This window comes from Mizuhopecten yessoensis, unplaced genomic scaffold (genome assembly GCF_002113885.1).
Source record: "Mizuhopecten yessoensis strain PY_sf001 unplaced genomic scaffold, ASM211388v2 scaffold10377, whole genome shotgun sequence".
Lineage (NCBI taxonomy): Eukaryota > Metazoa > Mollusca > Bivalvia > Pectinida > Pectinidae > Mizuhopecten > Mizuhopecten yessoensis.
In genome coordinates this window covers 429,074-451,640 of record NW_018408516.1, presented here as the reverse complement: position 1 = coordinate 451,640, position 22,567 = coordinate 429,074, and the positions used below count along the sequence as shown (strand labels likewise).

At 38.6% G+C, this 22,567-nt stretch overlaps 1 protein-coding gene across 1 annotated transcript in view; it reads left to right on the top strand.

The window, feature by feature from the left end:
* Nucleotides 1–16,044, top strand: part of LOC110460381 (slowpoke-binding protein-like) — a 26,741-nt gene extending 10,697 nt beyond the window's left edge. The window contains exons 5-13 of the mRNA XM_021513255.1: nt 814–851; nt 2,017–2,112; nt 2,662–2,747; nt 7,774–7,877; nt 11,122–11,216; nt 12,163–12,216; nt 12,642–12,704; nt 13,463–13,527; nt 13,816–16,044. Of these exons, the coding sequence (XP_021368930.1) occupies nt 814–851; nt 2,017–2,112; nt 2,662–2,747; nt 7,774–7,877; nt 11,122–11,216; nt 12,163–12,216; nt 12,642–12,704; nt 13,463–13,527; nt 13,816–14,260 (1,046 nt within the window). The 3' untranslated portion in view covers nt 14,261–16,044. The remainder of the gene's footprint in view (nt 1–813; nt 852–2,016; nt 2,113–2,661; nt 2,748–7,773; nt 7,878–11,121; nt 11,217–12,162; nt 12,217–12,641; nt 12,705–13,462; nt 13,528–13,815) is intronic.
* The last annotated feature ends 6,523 nt before the right edge of the window (nt 16,045–22,567 follow it).

Here is a 22,567-nt window from a genome sequence, read left to right as displayed (position 1 = left end):
GTCTCCTCGGGGCTCACTCAAAGACTTTATCTATCAGGTAAGTAAACTGTCAAACCAGGATCTCCTCGGGGCTCACTCAAAGACTTTATCTATCAGGTAAGTAAACTGTCCAACCAGTGTCTCCTCGGGGCTTACTCAAAGAGTTTGTCTATCAGGTAAGTAAACTGTCCAACCAGTGTCTCCTTGGGGCTCATTCAAAGACTTTATCTATCAGGTAAATAACCTGTCAAACCAGTGTCTCCTCGGGCTCAAAGACTTTGTCTATCAGGTAAGTAAACTGCCTAACCAGTGTCTCCTCGGGGCTTACTCAAAGACTTTATCTATCAGGTAAATAAACTGTCAAACCAGTGTCTCCTCGGGCTCACTCAAAGACTTTATCTATGAGGTAAGTAAACTATCAAACCAGTGTCTCCTCGGGGCTCACTCAAAGACTTTATCTATCAGGTAAGTAAACTATCAAACCAGTGTCTTCTCGGGCTCACTCAGAGACATATTAGGTAGGTAAACTGTCAAACCAGTGTCTCGTCACAGCTCACTAATACACTTTATCTATCAAGTAAATAAATTGTCCAACCAGTGTCTCCTCGGGGCTCACTCAAAGACTTTATCTATCAGGTAAGTAAACTGTCCAACCAGTGTCTCCTCAGGGCTCACTCAAAGACTTTATCTATCAGGTAAATAAACTGTCCAACCAGTGTCTCCTTGGGGCTCATTCAAAGACTTTATCTATCAGGTAAGTAAACTGTCCATCCAGTGTCTCCTCGGGGCTTACTCAAAGACTTTATCTATCAGATAAGTAAACTGTCAAACCAGTGTCTCCTTGGGGCTCACTCAAAGACTTTGTCTATCAGGTAGGTAAACTGTCAAACCAGTGTCTCCTCGGGGCTCACTCAAAGACTTTATCTATCAGGTAAGTAAACTGTCCATCCAGTGTCTCCTCGGGGCTTACTCAAAGACTTTATCTATCAGGTAAGTAAACTGTCCATCCAGTGTCTCCTCGGGACTTACTCAAAGCCTTTATCTATCAGATAAGTAAACTGTCAAACCAGTGTCTCCTTGGGGCTCACTCAAAGACATATTAGGTAAGTAAACTGTCCAACCAGTGTCTCCTTGGGGCTCACTAATACACTTTATCTATCAAGTAAATAAACTGTCCAACCAGTGTCTCTTCGGGGCTCACTCAAAGACGTTATCTATCAGGTAAGTAAACTGTCCAACCAGTGTCTCCTCGGGCTCATTCAAAGACTTTATCTATCAGGTAAGTAACCTGTCCATCCAGTGTCTCCTCGGGGCTTACTCAAAGACTTCATCTATCAGGTAAGTAAACTGTCAAACCAGTGTCTCCTCGGGGCTCACTCAAAGACTTTATCTATCAGATAAGTAAACTGTCAAACCAGTGTCGCCTCGCAGCTCACTAATAGAATTTATCTATCAGGTAAGTAAACTGTCAAACCAGTGTCTCCTCGCAGCTCACTAATAGAATTTATCTATCAGGTAAGTAAACTGTCAAACCAGTATCTCCTCGCAGCTAACTAATAGAATTTATCTATGAGGTAAGTAAACTGTCAAACCAGTGTCTCCTCGGGGCTCACTCAAAGACTTTATCTATCAGATAAGCAAACTGTCAAACCAGTGTCTCCTCGCAGCTCACTAATAGAATTTATCTATCAGGTAAGTACACTGTCAAACCAGTGTCTCTTCGGGGCTCACTCAAAGAGTTTATCTATCAGGTAAGTAAACTGTCAAACCAGTGTCTCTTCGGGGCTCACTCAAAGACTTTATCTATCAGGTAAGCTGTACCTGGATCTCGTTAGGAAACTTTTTTCTATATTTCTGATGAAGGTTGAATGATTCTTCTTTTAAAAACTGCAAAATGGGAATAATATGGTTTTTTTCCTACTGTTTCATACCAATAACAAGTTTACATCAATATTTAGGTCCTTCCTATAATTATCTTTTAAGTGATTTTTCGTTTTTGCCAGTAATATTGATTTCGTGTCTGGTTTTATATCTCAGTGTAGATTCAATGAGGAGTACTCTGTGAAGTACAAACTTCGGAGCCGAGGACTGAAAGAGAGTCAAGTGAAGCTGTACGGTCGCCAGGTTTTAGAGGTAAACAAGGGAACCATGTGTGCATTAGCTTTTCTCCTTTTGATCTAAAATTGAGTTTTAAACTTACTCTATGAACTACACCTGAAAAACAGTTTTAGTCTTAAAATATCATTCAAATTAACTACGTGCATTGTAACCTAGAGACAATATTATGTACTCTAACTATCCTTTGCTCAAAGTAGTTTGCGGAGGATATATAATGGGTTTTGCATGTCGGTGATATCTGAGCTAATTTCATTGTTCTTAAACAAAGAGTTTAGCTCTTCCATGGAGGATATTAACGACTACTTCTGGTATTGAATATGTTTACATAATAGGTCTGCATACCAGGTATGTTTTCTGTTGTATGGGTACATGTTATATACGGGATCCTGTTTGGTGATTCCACTGTGAGCCAAACGTTATGTTATCATTTGACTGGACAAGTCCTCTACTTTAATCTGAATGGAAATTCCATCAGATTGAGATAATCAGAAGTGAATGTGCATTTAACATATTTCCTTTAGTGTACTGGTACATATATCACATGTTTAATAAATTTATTTTCAGGCTCTGATCATGTTGGAGGACAAAGGATTCCCTCCCCATGGCCATGTACAGTCTGGTAACATACTGTACTCCAAGGACTGCTGCAGGTAGGCAGACTATTGTCATGTACAGTCTGGTAACATACTGTACTCCAAGGACTGCTGCAGGTAGGCAGACCATTGTCATGTACAGTCTGGTAACATACTGTACTCCAAGGACTGCTGCAGGTAGGCAGACCATTGTCATGTACAGTCTGGTAACATACTGTACTCCAAGGACTGCTGCAGGTAGGCAGACCATTGTCATGTACAGTCTGGTAACATACTGTACTCCAAGGACTGCTGCAGGTAGGCAGACCATTGTCATGTACAGTCTGGTAACATACTGTACTCCAAGGACTGCTGCAGGTAGGCAGACCATTGTCATGTACAGTCTGGTAACATACTGTACTCCAAGGACTGCTGCAGGTAGGCAGACCATTGTCATGTACAGTCTGGTAACATACTGTACTCCAAGGACTGCTGCAGGTAGGCAGACCATTGTCATGTACAGTCTGGTAACATACTGTACTCCAAGGACTGCTGCAGGTAGGCAGACCATTGTCATGTACAGTCTGGTAACATACTGTACTCCAAGGACTGCTGCAGGTAGGCAGACCATTGTCATGTACAGTCTGGTAACATACTGTACTCCAAGGACTGCTGCAGGTAGGCAGACCATTGTCATGTACAGTCTGGTAACATACTGTACTCCAAGGACTGCTGCAGGTAGGCAGACCATTGTCATGTACAGTCTGGTAACATACTGTACTCCAAGGACTGCTGCAGGTAGGCAGACCATTGTCATGTACAGTCTGGTAACATACTGTACTCCAAGGACTGCTGCAGGTAGGCAGACCATTGTCATGTACAGTCTGGTAACATACTGTACTCCAAGGACTGCTGCAGGTAGGCAGACCATTGTCATGTACAGTCTGGTAACATACTGTACTCCAAGGACTGCTGCAGGTAGGCAGACCATTGTCATGTACAGTCTGGTAACATACTGTACTCCAAGGACTGCTGCAGGTAGGCAGACCATTGTCATGTACAGTCTGGTAACATACTGTACTCCAAGGACTGCTGCAGGTAGGCAGACCATTGTCATGTACAGTCTGGTAACATACTGTACTCCAAGGACTGCTGCAGGTAGGCAGACCATTGTCATGTACAGTCTGGTAACATACTGTACTCCAAGGACTGCTGCAGGTAGGCAGACCATTGTCATGTACAGTCTGGTAACATACTGTACTCCAAGGACTGCTGCAGGTAGGCAGACCATTGTCATGTACAGTCTGGTAACATACTGTACTCCAAGGACTGCTGCAGGTAGGCAGACCATTGTCATGTACAGTCTGGTAACATACTGTACTCCAAGGACTGCTGCAGGTAGGCAGACCATTGTCATGTACAGTCTGGTAACATACTGTACTCCAAGGACTGCTGCAGGTAGGCAGACCATTGTCATGTACAGTCTGGTAACATACTGTACTCCAAGGACTGCTGCAGGTAGGCAGACCATTGTCATGTACAGTCTGGTAACATACTGTACTCCAAGGACTGCTGCAGGTAGGCAGACCATTGTCATGTACAGTCTGGTAACATACTGTACTCCAAGGACTGCTGCAGGTAGGCAGACCATTGTCATGTACAGTCTGGTAACATACTGTACTCCAAGGACTGCTGCAGGTAGGCAGACCATTGTCATGTACAGTCTGGTAACATACTGTACTCCAAGGACTGCTGCAGGTAGGCAGACCATTGTCATGTACAGTCTGGTAACATACTGTACTCCAAGGACTGCTGCAGGTAGGCAGACCATTGTCATGTACAGTCTGGTAACATACTGTACTCCAAGGACTGCTGCAGGTAGGCAGACCATTGTCATGTACAGTCTGGTAACATACTGTACTCCAAGGACTGCTGCAGGTAGGCAGACCATTGTCATGTACAGTCTGGTAACATACTGTACTCCAAGGACTGCTGCAGGTAGGCAGACCATTGTCATGTACAGTCTGGTAACATACTGTACTCCAAGGACTGCTGCAGGTAGGCAGACCATTGTCATGTACAGTCTGGTAACATACTGTACTCCAAGGACTGCTGCAGGTAGGCAGACCATTGTCATGTACAGTCTGGTAACATACTGTACTCCAAGGACTGCTGCAGGTAGGCAGACCATTGTCATGTACAGTCTGGTAACATACTGTACTCCAAGGACTGCTGCAGGTAGGCAGACCATTGTCATGTACAGTCTGGTAACATACTGTACTCCAAGGACTGCTGCAGGTAGGCAGACCATTGTCATGTACAGTCTGGTAACATACTGTACTCCAAGGACTGCTGCAGGTAGGCAGACCATTGTCATGTACAGTCTGGTAACATACTGTACTCCAAGGACTGCTGCAGGTAGGCAGACCATTGTCATGTACAGTCTGGTAACATACTGTACTCCAAGGACTGCTGCAGGTAGGCAGACCATTGTCATGTACAGTCTGGTAACATACTGTACTCCAAGGACTGCTGCAGGTAGGCAGACCATTGTCATGTACAGTCTGGTAACATACTGTACTCCAAGGACTGCTGCAGGTAGGCAGACCATTGTCATGTACAGTCTGGTAACATACTGTACTCCAAGGACTGCTGCAGGTAGGCAGACCATTGTCATGTACAGTCTGGTAACATACTGTACTCCAAGGACTGCTGCAGGTAGGCAGACCATTGTCATGTACAGTCTGGTAACATACTGTACTCCAAGGACTGCTGCAGGTAGGCAGACCATTGTCATGTACAGTCTGGTAACATACTGTACTCCAAGGACTGCTGCAGGTAGGCAGACCATTGTCATGTACAGTCTGGTAACATACTGTACTCCAAGGACTGCTGCAGGTAGGCAGACCATTGTCATGTACAGTCTGGTAACATACTGTACTCCAAGGACTGCTGCAGGTAGGCAGACCATTGTCATGTACAGTCTGGTAACATACTGTACTCCAAGGACTGCTGCAGGTAGGCAGACCATTGTCATGTACAGTCTGGTAACATACTGTACTCCAAGGACTGCTGCAGGTAGGCAGACCATTGTCATGTACAGTCTGGTAACATACTGTACTCCAAGGACTGCTGCAGGTAGGCAGACCATTGTCATGTACAGTCTGGTAACATACTGTACTCCAAGGACTGCTGCAGGTAGGCAGACCATTGTCATGTACAGTCTGGTAACATACTGTACTCCAAGGACTGCTGCAGGTAGGCAGACCATTGTCATGTACAGTCTGGTAACATACTGTACTCCAAGGACTGCTGCAGGTAGGCAGACCATTGTCATGTACAGTCTGGTAACATACTGTACTCCAAGGACTGCTGCAGGTAGGCAGACCATTGTCATGTACAGTCTGGTAACATACTGTACTCCAAGGACTGCTGCAGGTAGGCAGACCATTGTCATGTACAGTCTGGTAACATACTGTACTCCAAGGACTGCTGCAGGTAGGCAGACCATTGTCATGTACAGTCTGGTAACATACTGTACTCCAAGGACTGCTGCAGGTAGGCAGACCATTGTCATGTACAGTCTGGTAACATACTGTACTCCAAGGACTGCTGCAGGTAGGCAGACCATTGTCATGTACAGTCTGGTAACATACTGTACTCCAAGGACTGCTGCAGGTAGGCAGACCATTGTCATGTACAGTCTGGTAACATACTGTACTCCAAGGACTGCTGCAGGTAGGCAGACCATTGTCATGTACAGTCTGGTAACATACTGTACTCCAAGGACTGCTGCAGGTAGGCAGACCATTGTCATGTACAGTCTGGTAACATACTGTACTCCAAGGACTGCTGCAGGTAGGCAGACCATTGTCATGTACAGTCTGGTAACATACTGTACTCCAAGGACTGCTGCAGGTAGGCAGACCATTGTCATGTACAGTCTGGTAACATACTGTACTCCAAGGACTGCTGCAGGTAGGTAGACCATTGTCATGTACAGTCTGGTAACATTCTGTACTCCAAGGACTGCTGCAGGTAAGCAGACTATTGTCATGTACAATCTTGTAACATACTGTACTCCAAGGACTGCTGCAGGTAGGCAGACTATTGTCATGTACAGTCTGGGAACATACTGTACTCCAAGGACTGCTGCAGGTAGGCAGACTGTTGTCATGTACAGTCTGGTAACATACTGTACTCCAAGGACTGCTGCAGGTACATATTGAAGGCAGGCTATTGTTAGCAACTTGTTACTGTTAAATATGTTTCTGTTAATGAGCACTTGTAAAGTCAGCTGCTACAGATAATCTCTGCTAACCAAGGGAGACAAATCATTCCCATTCTCTAATGTAGTAATAAGTGGTTTTGTTTATGCACCTACAAATATAATCTTTTCAGTATTGTGTTGAAATTGTCTTATAGTGAGTTATTTACATATCTGTCAGCTGACCCAATTTTGTCTGGTCTCATCCGATATTTCGACCTCTCACCAGATCAAATATTTAGGAGAAATGAAGTTTGTTTATGTAAAATACTGCTAAAAGGCATAATAAAATACAGGTTCTTGGCATTTAGTCGTTATCAGAGGTGTAAGTTGTGTGGAGGAAACAGGTGTTTCTAAGTGAATTGATTATAGGCAACTTAACAAATATGATACAAATATATATACTGTGTACTTTGAACCGCTTTGGGTAATTTTATGATCACAAATGGCAAGTAATGTTGTATTTTATAATAATTATTAAAACAAATGACTGAAGATGATAATTAAAAGTGAATTTGTATAATGTAACAGTTAATAATAATAACAACAATATACAACATTTGATACAGTGCCCTATCTAGCTCACATAAGCCACTCTAAAGCGCTTTACAGTACATATATATATATAGATATACAATTAGGATTTAAGGAATTCGCAGTAGCTGCCTTATCAGGTGCTAACTACTAGTCCTACGCCACCTGGCTTATATCTCCCTAATGGGAACTAGAACTCCTGATAATGGGAATTTGAATTATATATAGTGGTATATGTATCGTACACATCACAGAGAATAGTGACGGTTAACCCTTATGTGTGCGTATTATGTTGATCCACAGACTTGGAGGCTGTGAGAATGTTTTCCTGGGATTTAAATCACGCCTTCATCCACTCATCAAGAAAAAAATGAAAGAAGACAAAGATATAGATGTAATTAGTTTTGGTGAGTTGATGGGTTCTGTGTTATTATTTTTGGTGAGTTGATGAGTAACTGTAATATTTGGTAAATTGACATAAGTGAATATTGTATAATTGATTGACTCTATCAGGTAAACACTATGTAGGTACACTGTAACACATGACATAAAATCTATTCAATCTGCTCGTTTAATCGAACACCACTCATTCAGCATTACTTTGCATCCACTATACTATTTTGTGAATGTATTTTTATTATGCGCCCGCCATAAAATGGATGGGCATATAGTGTTGCCCATGGCCATCCTGTCCCGTCCCGTCCCGATTTAATGTAAACACCCGTCCCGTCCTGTCCCGTCCCGATTCAATGTAAACACTTAGCAACTTCATTCTTTGACAGATAATTTTATACAAAAGTACAACCCTCCATAAAATGGGGGGGGGGGGGGGCATATAGTGTTGCCCATGTTCGTCCCGTTCCGATTCAATGTAAACACCCGTCCCGATTCAATGTAATACACTTAGTAACTTCATTCTTTGACAGTTAATTTTATACAAAAATACAACCCTCCATAAAATGGGGGGGTGGGGGCATATAGTGTTGCCCATGTCCGTCCCGTCCCGTCATGATTCAATGTAAAAACCCGTCCCCATTCAATGTAAACACCCGTCCCGATTCAATGTAATACACTTAGTTACTTCATTCTTTGACAGATTTTGGTCAAACTTTATACAACGGTCAGGTATGAGTATACTTTGGACATTGATGTGTTTCAGGGTTCCAAGGCCAAGGTCACTGTTGCTATATATAGAAAATCATCAAGTGATTTAATTTAAACACTTAGCGACTTCATTCAATTTGTGATGGAGATGGTAATAACATACAGAAAAAACATATGAATATTAAAATCAACTTATCAACTTTAGGTGTAGTACCTAATGTGTGTATCAAGATCAAAGTGGTTGTAACTTTTTATAAAACACTGAAACTAATTTCACATGGCAGCGGGGGGGCATTTATGCCTTACAGACATTTTCTAGTTTTTAGCTCACCTGGCCCAAAGGGCCAAGTGAGCTTATGGCATGGTCCGGCGTCCGGTGTCCGGCGTCCAGCGTCCGGCCGGCGTCAACTTTTTACTTTAAACAACTTCTTTTCAGTAACCAAAAGGCCTAAGGTGATGATATTTGGCCAGAAGCATGCTTGGATGAAGGGCTACCAAGTTTGTTCAAATAAATGACCTTCATCAATTTTCAAGGTCACAGGGGTCAAATATGTTAAAATCTTTAAACAACTTCTTCTGAATAACCAAGAGGCCTAGGATGATGATATTTGGCCAGTAACATGCTTGAATTAAGGGCTACCAAGTTTGTTCAAATAAATGACCTTGCCTTATATTCAAGGTCACAGGGGTCAAATATGTTAAAATCTTTTAAACAACTTCCTCTGAATAACCGAGAGGCCTAGGGTGATGATATTTGACCAGTAACATGCTGGGATGAAGGACTACCAAATTTGTTCAAATAAATGACCTTGACTTATATCCAAGGTCACAGGGGTCAAATGTGTTAAAAACATTGAAACAACTTCTTCTGAAAAACCAAGAGGCCTAGGGTGATGATATTTGGCCAGTAACATGCTGGGATGAAGGACTACCAAGTTTGTTCAAATAAATGACCTTGACTTATATCCAAGGTCACAGGGGTCAAATGTGTTAAAAACATTGAAACAACTTCTTCTGAAAAACCAAGAGGCCTAGGGTGATGATATTTGGCCAGTAACATGCTGGGATGAAGGACTACCAAGTTTGTTCAAATAAATGACCTTGACTTATATCCAAGGTCACAGGGGTCAAATGTGTTAAAAACATTGAAACAACTTCTTCTGAAAAACCAAGAGGCCTAGGGTGATGATATTTGGCCAGTAACATGCTGGGATGAAGGACTACCAAGTTTGTTCAAATAAATGACCTTGACTTATATCCAAGGTCACAGGGGTCAAATGTGTTAAAAACATTGAAACAACTTCTTCTGAAAAACCAAGAGGCCTAGGGTGATGATATTTGGCCAGTAACATGCTGGGATGAAGGACTACCAAGTTTGTTCAAATAAATGACCTTGCCTTATATTCAAGGCCACAGGGGTCAAATATGTTAAAATCTTTTAAACAACTTCCTCTGAATAACCGAGAGGCCTAGGGTGATGATATTTGACCAGTAACATGCTGGGATGAAGGACTACCAAGTTTGTTCAAATAAATGACCTTGCCTTATATTCAAGGTCACAGGGGTCAAATATGTTTTAAACATTTAAACAATTTCTTCTGAATAACTAAGAGGCCTAGGTTGATGATAGTTGGCCAGTAACATGCTGGAATGAAGGGCTACCAAGTTTGTTCAAATAAATGACCTTGACCCACTTTCAAGGTCACAGGGGTCAAATATGTTTTAAACATTTAAACAACTTTTTCTGAATGACCGAGAGGCCTAAGGTGATGATATTAAGGCAGTAATATGCTGGGATGAAGGGCTACCAAGTTTGTTCAAATAAATGACCTTGACTTATACTCAAGGTCACAGAGAGCAAATATGTTTTAAACATTTAAACAACTTCTTCTGAATAAACGATAGGCCTAGGGTGATGATATTTGGCCATTAACATGCTGGGATAAAGGTCTACCAAGTGAATGACCTTCGCCCATATTCAAGTTCACAGTGGTCAATATATGTTTAAATCTTAACATGATTTGTTCTGTATATCCAAAAGGTCCATGGTAATGATATTTTTCCAGAAGCATGCTGGGTTGGAAGACTATAAACTCTGTTCAACCTAATATTATAATGTCCTTGTTCGACATTCAAGGTCACAGGTGTCATATGTTTAAATCTTTTAATAGGTTCTTATGAATGAAACACTGATATTTTGCCTGTAACTGTATTTTAGTCCACTTTTAAGATTACAAGTGTTAGATCAATACCAGGTGAGCGATGCAGGCCCATTGGGCCTCTTGTTTCTAAACATGTTTTTTGTGTTTTTTTGGTAAAATGTAGCAACTGTACAAGTATTGGGACTAGATAAATAATTTGCCCATATTTTCCTCTGCCTTTTTTTCAGAAATAAAATAGACTCAATTCAGTCTGATAAAACATGCAGTTATCAGGATTTACACCCTTAAAACTGGAAATTATTTTTTTAATTTTCAGAATTTTGAGGAAATAGAGAAACTTAAGTTTGTGTAGCACTATTAACAATGTAACTGTTTAATGTTGTAGGCCATTTACTGTTTGAGATGTGTACTGGTGCCGAGTTACCCACGGCCCACCCCAAACCCAACGATCTGGACAGATGTACAAATGAACAGGTGGAGGTGAGCTTCATACACACATACATGTAGGCAGGGTTTCAATTTATTATTTCTTGTTTTTCTCCTTTTTATGTAGATATTAGCTGAAAAAAACCTTTTCATTATTATACAACAAAAAATGCTTGGATCTGATAAACCAAAGCAGCTATAGGATGTACATGTGTTTGGTATTAACATAATGATTGAATCTAACGACAAATAAAACAAAAACTTTAACAGTAATAATAAGACTTTTTAGTGCATATTTATTCACAAAAAGGGAAATAATGGGTATACTAGTACGGTACTCTCAGTTAGGGGAGATAACTCTAATTAATAGGCTATTGTAATAAATTAATGCCCTGCAATATGATGGAAATTAGGCAAAAGGATTCACTGCACAAATCATAATCACAAAGAAAAATGTCCTGGTTGAAAGTTGGAAAACCCCCACACATCTTAGAGGAGTTTGGAAGTTGGAAAACCCCACACATCCTAGAGGAGTTTGGAAGTTGGAAAACCCCACACATCCTAGAGGAGTTTGGAAGTTGGAAAACCCCACACATCCTAGAGGAGTTTGGAAGTTGGAAAACCCCACACATCCTAGAGGAGTTTGGAAGTTGGAAAACCCCACACATCCTAGAGGAGTTTGGAAGTTGGAAAACCCCACACATCCTAGAGGAGTTTGGAAGTTGGAAAACCCCACACATCCTAGAGGAGTTTGAAGTTGGAAAAACCCACACATCCTAGAGGAGTTTGGAAGTTGGAAAACCCCACACATCCTAGAGGAGTTTGGAAGTTGGAAAAACCCACACATCCTAGAGGAGTTTGGAAGTTGAAAAACCCCACACATCCTAGAGGAGTGTTTTCGTTTATTTATGTATTGTGTTGATGTATTCTTATGTTATACTGTACCGTGTATTAAAATCAATTAGATGCATTTAACATAAAATGTATACATTTGTTACAGATGCTGAACTACATATTTAGTAACGATTCTGGAAAGTATCCAAGTTTACAAGATGTAAGTGTGGAATTCTTAAGAAACATCAATTACTGTATTCCTTTTTCTTTTCACAATACTGAAAAAATTCATGAAATGATTTTAAATAGCAAAAGTTACCCTTGTAACATATATATATATATATATATCAAGGCATAATCATTATACTGAAAATGAAGACCTGGTCGATCGTGAAGTCTACAGCCCTGACCACATGTCTACAGCTGTAGCTTATTAAAGGCACAAGTCTTGACTTTCGGTTAAACCTGTACATAAGGTGTTATATCATTAATGGTCCTGGGTGGTAAAAAGAAGATAATATCTCCTCAGCTAGTAGTAAACACAGTGGCAGTCAAATGTATTGATTTCTTTGTTTTAACTCCACATTAGGCCTAACTACAATAACTCAGCAAGCAGATTAATTGATGTTTTATGAACTTTTCCAGATATGTCATCAGCCATTTTTCCAGGTACACCTCCCAGAGCTGGATTTGTATAACCCTGCCCCTGTGAGTCCACCATTATACTGTCTGTGTTCATAAGTTACTAGCAGTTATCATAAATGTGAAAGCTGCAAATCCATTTTGTTTGATGATTTTAAAAGTGTCAAAAACATGAAATGGGTTAAGATATTTTGTCATGTGTTGTATCTATGGAATGTTCTTAATTCAAAACAGAAAGAAAACTAAGAAATAAGGAGATTATTTGTAAATAGATGGATGTTGTAGACAGGTGGTAGTTGTAGACAGAGACTAATTATAATTATCAGGTGGTTGATCATTATAGACAGGGGTCTTTATAAGCAGGTACTAATACCAAATATATTCAAGGAATAGCTTTCCATTTTGGTCAGGTTATGAGGTGATAACTAAGTCAAGCAGCTGTAAATTGAATAGAATGAAAGCCATCTATGATAAATTCACTCCTGGTCATGATCTGCTGATCAAAATACAAATCTTCCTTAACTTTGATTTTATCCATTAGTCTGATCAACAGACACAAACTTTGTTTTTGAAATACATTAACATGTGATTTGGTCAATCAAAGTAACAGAGCGAAATTTGCATAAGCCTTGGTAATCTCCGCCCACATGTGTTGTGATAGAAAGCTCCCATAGTCAGGTTCTGAGACGATAACTCCAGGACGATGGTTATTGAGTGAAAGTCAGTGAAGACTGTAAACATTTATAAATAGATGGTCATTAAAGACTGCATGTTTTAAATCAGGTGTACCTGTGCGATAAAACTATGTATGTTAATATTTTCAGATAAGTTTATCATCCCAGATGAAGTCTTTATTGAAGTCTGTGCGTAAAGGAAAGCCTCCTCCGAAGTAAGTGTCGCATAAAAGCAAGCCTAATTATATATTAAGGCATGCCTCCTCTAGAGTACTGCATAAGCACTGTTTAAATTTTAATGTTACCATTTCTATTGCTGAATGTAAGTTTGGCAGAGTCGTTAATTATGTAGAATAAGCAAAAAGTAATTTGTGATAAATAACAAGCAGAAAAATTAACAGATATTTGGATGATCTGAAAATTTGTAGAATTTGTATGGATAATCAACAAACTAACCTATTACATACAGTAGAACTGATTATTTGTGATTTGGGTATTTACAGGAAATTAAAAAGAAAACCATCTGTGTCAACAGGGCAGCGAACTCCCACCCCACCTACCCACAACAGGGCTTCCTCCTCAACAGGACCCCCTGGTGGCCCNACCCCCTCCTCCTGGAGGCCCACCAGTCCCTGGGCCACCACCTCCCCCACCAAGTTCATCAGCCCCGGCCCCACCATCCTCTGTAAGGACAGCACTGCTTGGCTCTATCAGACAAGGTACCAGACTAAAGAAAACAGTGACTGTGGACAAAAGTGGCCCCAGGATATGATCTCAACTTTGACCTCTGACCCATCGATCCTGAGTCACTATAATGAATGCTGGGTCACTCTACCTGTAGAGACATGTTTCTGTAGAACTGATCCTTCGAGACAGGTGATACAATATCTGTTTTATTTGAAACAACCAGACAGCTGGTGGTGCTACAGTCTTACAATGTTTATGTGACTGTTGTTATGTTAAAATACATGTTGTGAATGTGTTATAACAGTTGTGCCTAAGAACGGCTGTGATACCTACAGGGAGGATTATATATATAGTAGTTGTGTAATATCGGGCTTGACCTTGACAAGGGTCCTTGTCTGGTGTTACATCATAACATGTGGATTATAAAGTTCTTGGCCAGCTCCACGGTTTTTGTCTGTAGTGTTAAATGTGAAGTCTTTGTTGATGTTTGGATTATGTAGTTAATCAATTTATATTTAGTTTGTTATTGTTTCATTTTATTCTATTCAGGGTAAATTGGAAACGCGGATTGTTTGAGACAGTGAATGGTTTTATTGTTATAACTATTTAAAATGACTTGGCTATTTTACCAACCTTGAGTGATCATAAGTGTAACAAATCCACAAATCAAACAGTGTGCTGTAGTTAAAATCTGTATTACTACAACTCAACCGTCTACTGAACGAGGTGCTTGGTAGTGACGTGGATAATAATAATAATAATAATAATATGCAACATTTACATAGCACCCTATGTAATTTGTAAAGTTACTCTAAAGCACTTTATAACAAACGGATAGAGGTATTAGTTATGATTGATAAACAAAAGAAGGCCTACAAATCAGCATTATACAATCATTATCTCACTATGCATGAGGTGGGTCTTTATAGATCCTTGTTGAATGTGGCCGGTGGATGTAAACCCACTCACACAATCATCAACCAGTCATCCATCAGTCCAACATTGTTCCCATAGAAGACACGTTGTTGATAAGATCCCAACATACATACAATAAAGCTATCCAGACACCCACCATTTACAACAAAAATGATTTTAATTAGCCATCCATGGGTTAATTATATTTCTGTGACCGGTATCATCACTGAGTGCTGACTCTTTTTGCTGGAAATCCTTCATATGACATCCTTTTGTTAACATTTATTTATGGTGTTGGTTGTATTCTTTGCTTTAATTTGTTTTATTATGCAACCTGTACATAATAAAATGATGATAACCGGCAAGATTTGGTTTGCCATATATAGTAGACAATGCATGGCACACCAAATCCTTCTGGTTATTATTTGAGTAATTTAAGGCCTGTCAGTTTTATTCAGCAATCAGCTCATGTGGTTTATGTAAGTATCTGTGCATGTCAGATGTTTTTATAATGTGTGTAATTTTCAGTAAATAGAAATGTGTATGTTTATTAAGATTGGTTGTTACAAGCGCTTACATAATGTAGAGTTGTGACTATGTTTTTTCTATGGTAGATTATATTAAAGTATATGATTCTGCATCATTATTCCTAATACATATATAGGGTACCCCCCGGTTGTGTTAACACAATTTTGTCCATGGTTCATTTTACTCAAGTATTCTGCATCTCATCGCTATATTCACAGAATTTATGAAATGTGCCTAAATAGGGAGTATTAACCATGTGCCAAATTAAAGATCACTGACTTGTAATTTATACATGTTTGCCAAAATGTTTAACCAAATTATTGACCTTTGAAATCAGCAGTTTTCCAAAATGTTGTACTTGGCTCAGATTTTTAGATTTATTTGTAAGACAGCATAAACTAGCATCATTTCACACTATTATTTGGTCAAATACTCCCCATTAAAAATCTAAATGTTGGCAGGTATGTACATAATGCATATGATATATGAGTCTGTGATATATTCTTTTATGAATTACCGGTTTGCTTGACAATTTTATAATTTATTACGATTTATTTAAACATAAAGTTACATCATGTATATGCACGTATGTTTATTTATAATCAAACATTATTTTCACGGTCGTTTGTTGCAATAAATGTATGTATTTTTTTTTTTTTTTTAGTATTTGATTGATGATAACTAAATCTGTTTGGGTTGTGATACTATGTTGTGACAATGTTTGTGTCTTTAGTTTAGATTGAGCTATATTGATGTGGGAGGGGAGGGAATGCAATAATTAGTTTTAAAATAACTGTTTTCAGTTTAATTATCTATTTATCAAATTTATTTTTAGAATGTATAATTTCCTGTAAAGCTTGTTTTTCATATGTTTAAGGCTTTTGTTTGTTTGTTTGTTTGATTTTGTTTAACGTCCTATTAACAGCTAAGGTCATTTAAGGACGGCCTCCCCTGTGTGCAAGATGCATGCGTCAGCATGTAGTGTATGTGTGTGTATTTTGGGAGGCTGCGATATGTTCGTGTTTGTCTCCTTGTGATAGCGCGGAACTTATGCCGACATATGTTTAAGGCCCTAAGGGTTCCAAATTTTATCATTAGTTTTATTCTGTAATGAAATTATGTTCAGTAGAAGTATTTTTCTGCTTAAATATTTTCATGACAATTTTTAAATGACCCAACCCACCATGACAATGTTACCTGTATTAATCAAATTATATATAGATGTATATATTTGCAAAATTGCATATATAGGTGCTGTACAGTTTTTTTTCAAAAGTGCTCAATTAACAAAATGATGAATGTTTGTGATAGGATATCAAATGAGGTCTTATTATCACCAAGTGTCAGTAAGACGGAACGGGAGCAGGTTTGAGGTCCTCTATCACAGGAATTATCTATAAGTACAAATGTGATATATTTGCTCACAAAATTAAGTAGAAATAAACAAATCTAGCCAGTGCTTGTTTTGTCCTCCTCTGTGTATTGCGGACATCATTATCACTTGCGAGTTTACAACGGAAGTGAATACATAAAGGATTCGGTGCTATTTTTGTCCTTCACTATATTGATGTCATTGTTACTTGTGAGTTTTACAGCAGTGTAATTATGTGTCGCATGTCAAACATGTTATGATAAATTATATTGAGATGATTAGTGTTCCTAATGTTTTCTTTGTTTATTATCAGGGTTTTACTACCATACATGTTTCTGGGCATTCATGTGCATTACTAATATCTTCTGTGACCTCTTACATGTATACACCTTAAGATACTTATATATACATTCCTGACACAGTGTTGACATGCAGGTCAGACTTTTTCAGACTCTCGACTACCAGCCCATTCACACTGGCTGTTATTTTCAATGAAAGCTTTTTATAAATTCATCATAAAAAAGTTATTGATTTGACCAGTACAAGTAATTATTGATATGACCAGTACAAGTAATTGTTGATTTGACCAGTACAAGTAATTATTGATTTGACCGGTACAAGTAGTTTTTGATTTGACTGGTACAAGTAATTATTGATTTGACCAGTAATTATTGATTTGACCGGTACAAGTAATTATTGATTTGACCAGTACAAGTAATTATTGATTTTACTGGTACAAGTAATTATTGAGTTGACCATACTAATTCAATGTATTCTTTAAAGTATTAATTAACAGTTACCACAGTTTTTGACGACTATGCCAGGTGTTTACTACCCTGAGAGCAGCAGATTGTTTCTCCTGTAGAGCTGGGCAGTGGGTAGACTTAGTGAATTTTCCTGTCCTGCTATGCTGAGCTGTCATATCTTCTCATGCTTAATTCACTTGCTGGCCTCCTCATCATAGATTATAAGATACGTCTCAGAACTTTGAAAATCTTATAATTATATTGCTTCTTTTGTCATCAAATAGACAGATTCAGTTGGAAGAATTAATTTACTGAGGCGTTCTTGGAATCTAAGACCCTTAAAATCTAGTGAGTTGTTGACCTACCCAGAAGTCATTTAACCTTTCCTATCTATTTGATTTTATAAGGTAAACGGATTGAAAATGGGCCCTAAGTAGACATAAATATATATATATATGTATGTCTAGTAAAGACACATCCTAAACATGTTGGAAATCTTCTCCTGATTAAAACACTGAGCTTTCTTAATTGTCTTCACTGATATGTTGTTTGAATATGTATCATTTCCAAGTCCGTCTTGGTTATTGTTGTTGTTAGTTTTATAATGTCAAGTTCGTAGTTGGTATACCTAATGAAATCTTACCCAGGTGCATGTGCATTTTGATGAAATTTTGATAAAAATGTGTCAAGATCTTTCTGCAATATAATTATGATCATCTTGTATTTTAATAGGGCTGAAGATTGTTTTTGTATTGTCAAACACAATTATGTGTTGGAATTAACTAAAAATGGAAGGTTATTTATAAACATGGCAAATATAATATGTCCAAATACTGACCATTACGGTACTCCTGGACTTGCAGGTATCACATCTGAGTATTTAAGCAACTCAAAAATGTCTTATCCATGCATTCTACCACCAACTAATCAATTCATGGTAGCACATGAGTGTACTGATAAGTTCTGATGAGGCCTGCACTAATTCCTTTTTCCTCTCAGTCAATGAAACATACCAAGGTACGTTTTTCCAAACCAAATAAACACCCAGACTTGTGAAATGTGCCACTTATATGATCTTGCTGTTGTTTCGTAAATATAAACAACGCTAATTCCCAAGTGGACACTCTATGGGTAAAGTATTCATTTTGTTGCTTAAATATTGTTAGAATAATTGATGCTACGTAAAACGCTTCTTTTTGACAATTTTGTTACCATGACTTTTATTCTATTATTGTCAAAATGTTAAGTTTAATCATAAGCTTTACGATAAATGTGTTGTCACAGTGTGCTGGCACTTTGGAGCCCTTATGAATGTTAATAAAACATTACATACAATTCTTTTGTTGTTAGCAATATTCTACCAAAGTGTACAGTCATAATATATTTGCACATAGTTACAATATCCTGTTGTGACGATTTTCAAATCAATTAAAAAATAATTCCAGCCTTTATTAATGGAATGTTACTATCCTCTACCTACTTTTGAAGTGGCGGCATCCTCATTGCTGCCTAGCAGTTGTTTCTATTACCGTATGACATTTTTTATAGTCCTGTATGATCACGTGATCAGAAAACTTGGATGTATCTGATGTTTTTTTTTGTTTTTAGTAATGCCACTTGACTCGGGGAGTAGTAGCTGGTGTCGCAATACGGCATCCTCGATTATCCAGGGATTATCCTATCTGCACACCTGGCACATACCATAGGTCATGATATAGAATCAAAGATACATGTACAACTAAATAATTCCGCAGGAGCTTAATGGGCTTCAAAGAACTGGTATCCACCAATCAAATAGCTAGCAATGTGCCTTCATTGTTGTCATGTCAAATTCAAGGTGAAGAGAGCGAAAGTTAGCGTAACCCCTGGGGTATCGAGGATAGCAGTGAGGCTGTTTACTACAATACACATTAGTAACCCAGTTTGTGATCCTCTTGACTGAAGACTTCGAGTTGGAGTTCTATTAGCCTTGCTTATTACACTGCTAGTTTAGCTGCACATGTAGTTTCTTACGATTAATCTGACGTTTCAATGCTTCTTTTGAGGAAGGTGATCTGGGTAATGTTGGAATTGTCCCAGATTATCGCTGTGAGCGGGCCAGCGTCTTGTAGTAGGTCTACATGTAAGTGGTGTTAATGCCTCTTGAGTATGAAATCACGACCGAAGAAGGCGGGTGTGTTGCATGCCTTCTTTGTGATGTCAATTTTGTCATTTTGGGTCGATTATACTTTTGCGGTATTTTATGGGTGTGTCACAGGACTGTTTGCACTAGGACTAGTCGTTTGTTAATAATGGATATCCCTATTCCTGTATCCCATTGCTGCATGAGTCGGGGTCTTCCTTTAGTCATTTCACTCCTTTAGTCATTTCATATCGGTCTCTCCATCCATTTGTGTTCGATCAGACATTTGCGAACAGCTTCTTAGACGAGGTTTACCTGTATGTCGTTTATGTAAATCAACAACAGGAGAGGCAGTCATAATTGTTTCTTGAACTCCTAATATTACTGATGCTGAAAAGGGATTTCTCACCACCGTCGACCACTACTTTGCTGATGGCCTTCGACGGTGTTGTTATTTCCCGGGGGTCTGATGTTTTTGAAGAGTATGGCAATAAAGGCTGAATTCGTCGGCCGTTGTCTGGTCCTGGTTGATGGATTCGCGGAACGTTTTGGTGAGTGGTACGTGCGGAAGTGTTATCTCATTCATACTCTTCAACTTCGCTAGCTTTATGCTAATTTAGTCCCTACATTAACTTCAATATGCCTCTTCATAACCTATGTAAAGGTCATGGTGCCGTTCAAGGGTCACAATTTATTCATTGGTTGTAATAATGCCGAAGAGGTGCCAGGAGCGTTTAGAGGGAGGTGTAGCTTTACAGGAGTCGCGGTGCTGTCAAGCGATCATAATAGGTCCCATTCAGATACATTCATTTAATATTGTATACCTGTATACTAGTCAGAGATGGTAGTGCCGTACAGGATTGTAGTTCTGGTTATAGTTCATGGTGCCATTGATGGATCTCTCTGCTCTTCAAAGATCTCTTCATTGGTTATTTTATTGAAGAGGCTAAACTACGCAATAACAAAATGGAATGCAATACTGGCAATATAACACATGTCTCTATACTGCAGCATACTTAAATGTATTTTAAGGGTATGGTATCAAAATATTTATGAAATGATAACCTTTTAATCAATTATACATTTAGACAATCAGTTATAAAAATGTAATCCTGCTCGTTCTATTGTTTTTTATGTAAGGTTTAAAATAAATAAAACTATTTACGTCGTATCTTTTTATCAAAAGCAAATGCACATTGTATATCGTACAATTAAACATAGACGGGCTGTGATATCAGCGGATAACTAGTTATCGGGACTGGTTGAAAGAGAACAATGATTGTTTATCAGCCCGAACACTGATATGACGTTTATCACATGTACAACGTTGCTTTTGTTTGGAACAAAACTTTCCCGCGGGGTTGATGTAAAATTACAAACATACAACATGAAACAAAACTACAGCATCACAATATAGCTCTTCACCCAGGAGGTCGACATAAAACTACAAACTTACAATATGGAAAATACTTACAACTTTGCTTTTCTAGAGAAATATGAAGATTTATTCGATAAGCTAACTCTAAATGACTTGTTCTAAGCTCCATTGACTTAATGTAGTGACATTTTGTCTGCAGCTTGCTGTTGTAAATGACTACAAGTTTTGTTAAAAATTACAGTTTGACCCGCTATCAAAGTCAAGGGGTCCTTTTTTAGATGATCAAAAACTTCTTCTAATGATATCTTAAGGTCTAGAGTAACTAAATTCATCTTGAATCTTGTAAGAATGAATCAATCACCCTTATCCACTTAAAAGGTAACGAGAATCAAATGCACTACTGCTTTCAAAATATATAAGGTCTAGAATAATGGTATTTATTTGCTTGTAGCTTGCTGGAACAAAGGGCTATTGAGTTAGTTCAAATACCTTACGTGAACATCTCTGCTTCCCTAAGCTACGGTGCTAGCGTTGCAGTTGAAACAGTACTCAAGAGCGTGCTCCAATATCAAAGATGAAGACTGATGAATACTGTGGACATGTGTTATCGATGACAATGACACCACATTGGCGAATATTATTTTTCTTTGTGTATGGAGAAGGTCGATGTTTCTATTCTATTTTATTTTTTATTTTGTTTTGTTTTAAATTTTGTATATGCTGTTGTCTTGTTGTCACTAATCCGGTTCTCGATATGAGGACGTGCCATTACTGTGACTGACCTTTACATGGTGGATGCCGTCGATAACGCATAACCTTTTAAAGGGTATCTATGGAAATTATTTTCTTTGCCCGAGTTTTTTCGATTTTGAGATCGAATTCCCGTTTTATTGATGCTTGGAGGTTTTTTTTTTGTTCAAATAAATTACATGTATCCTCCTTGAAAGTCAGAAGTGTGTTAAAATCTCGTAAACGTCTATGGACTTGTGAATTCTAAAATAATTATCTTTTAACTTGCTGTGATGAAAGACTTTTTTCAACGAGACTTCACTTCCTTCAAAGTCATAGCTGCAAAATATGTCAACTTTAAAAGGCTCCTTTTTATATGTCCATAATACTTAAAGAAGTGATATTTGGCATGTAAACGTGTTTTTGACAAAGTCTGAGTAAATAAATGTGACTTTGGTTCGCTTTAAAAGTAGCAGTTATGTGTGTTTCCAACACCATTCCATAACAGGCGATCTAAACAGGCTCCTATATATAGCTACCTGTGGGCCGATTGGGTGTCTTAATTCTTTTTACGGGTGACCGAGTCTGTTAAAATTCTGTTCTGTTTGACGCTTTCACACACAGAGTATCCACACAAAAGTGGATTCTTTTTTAATATTGGAAAAGTGGGGTCAACATTGGGCCCTCACTTCAATTTCTTTTATTTTGCGCCATATGGTAGACACATAGAAATGAACGATTACTGCCTATACGATTATTATCACTACTGATAACCGTA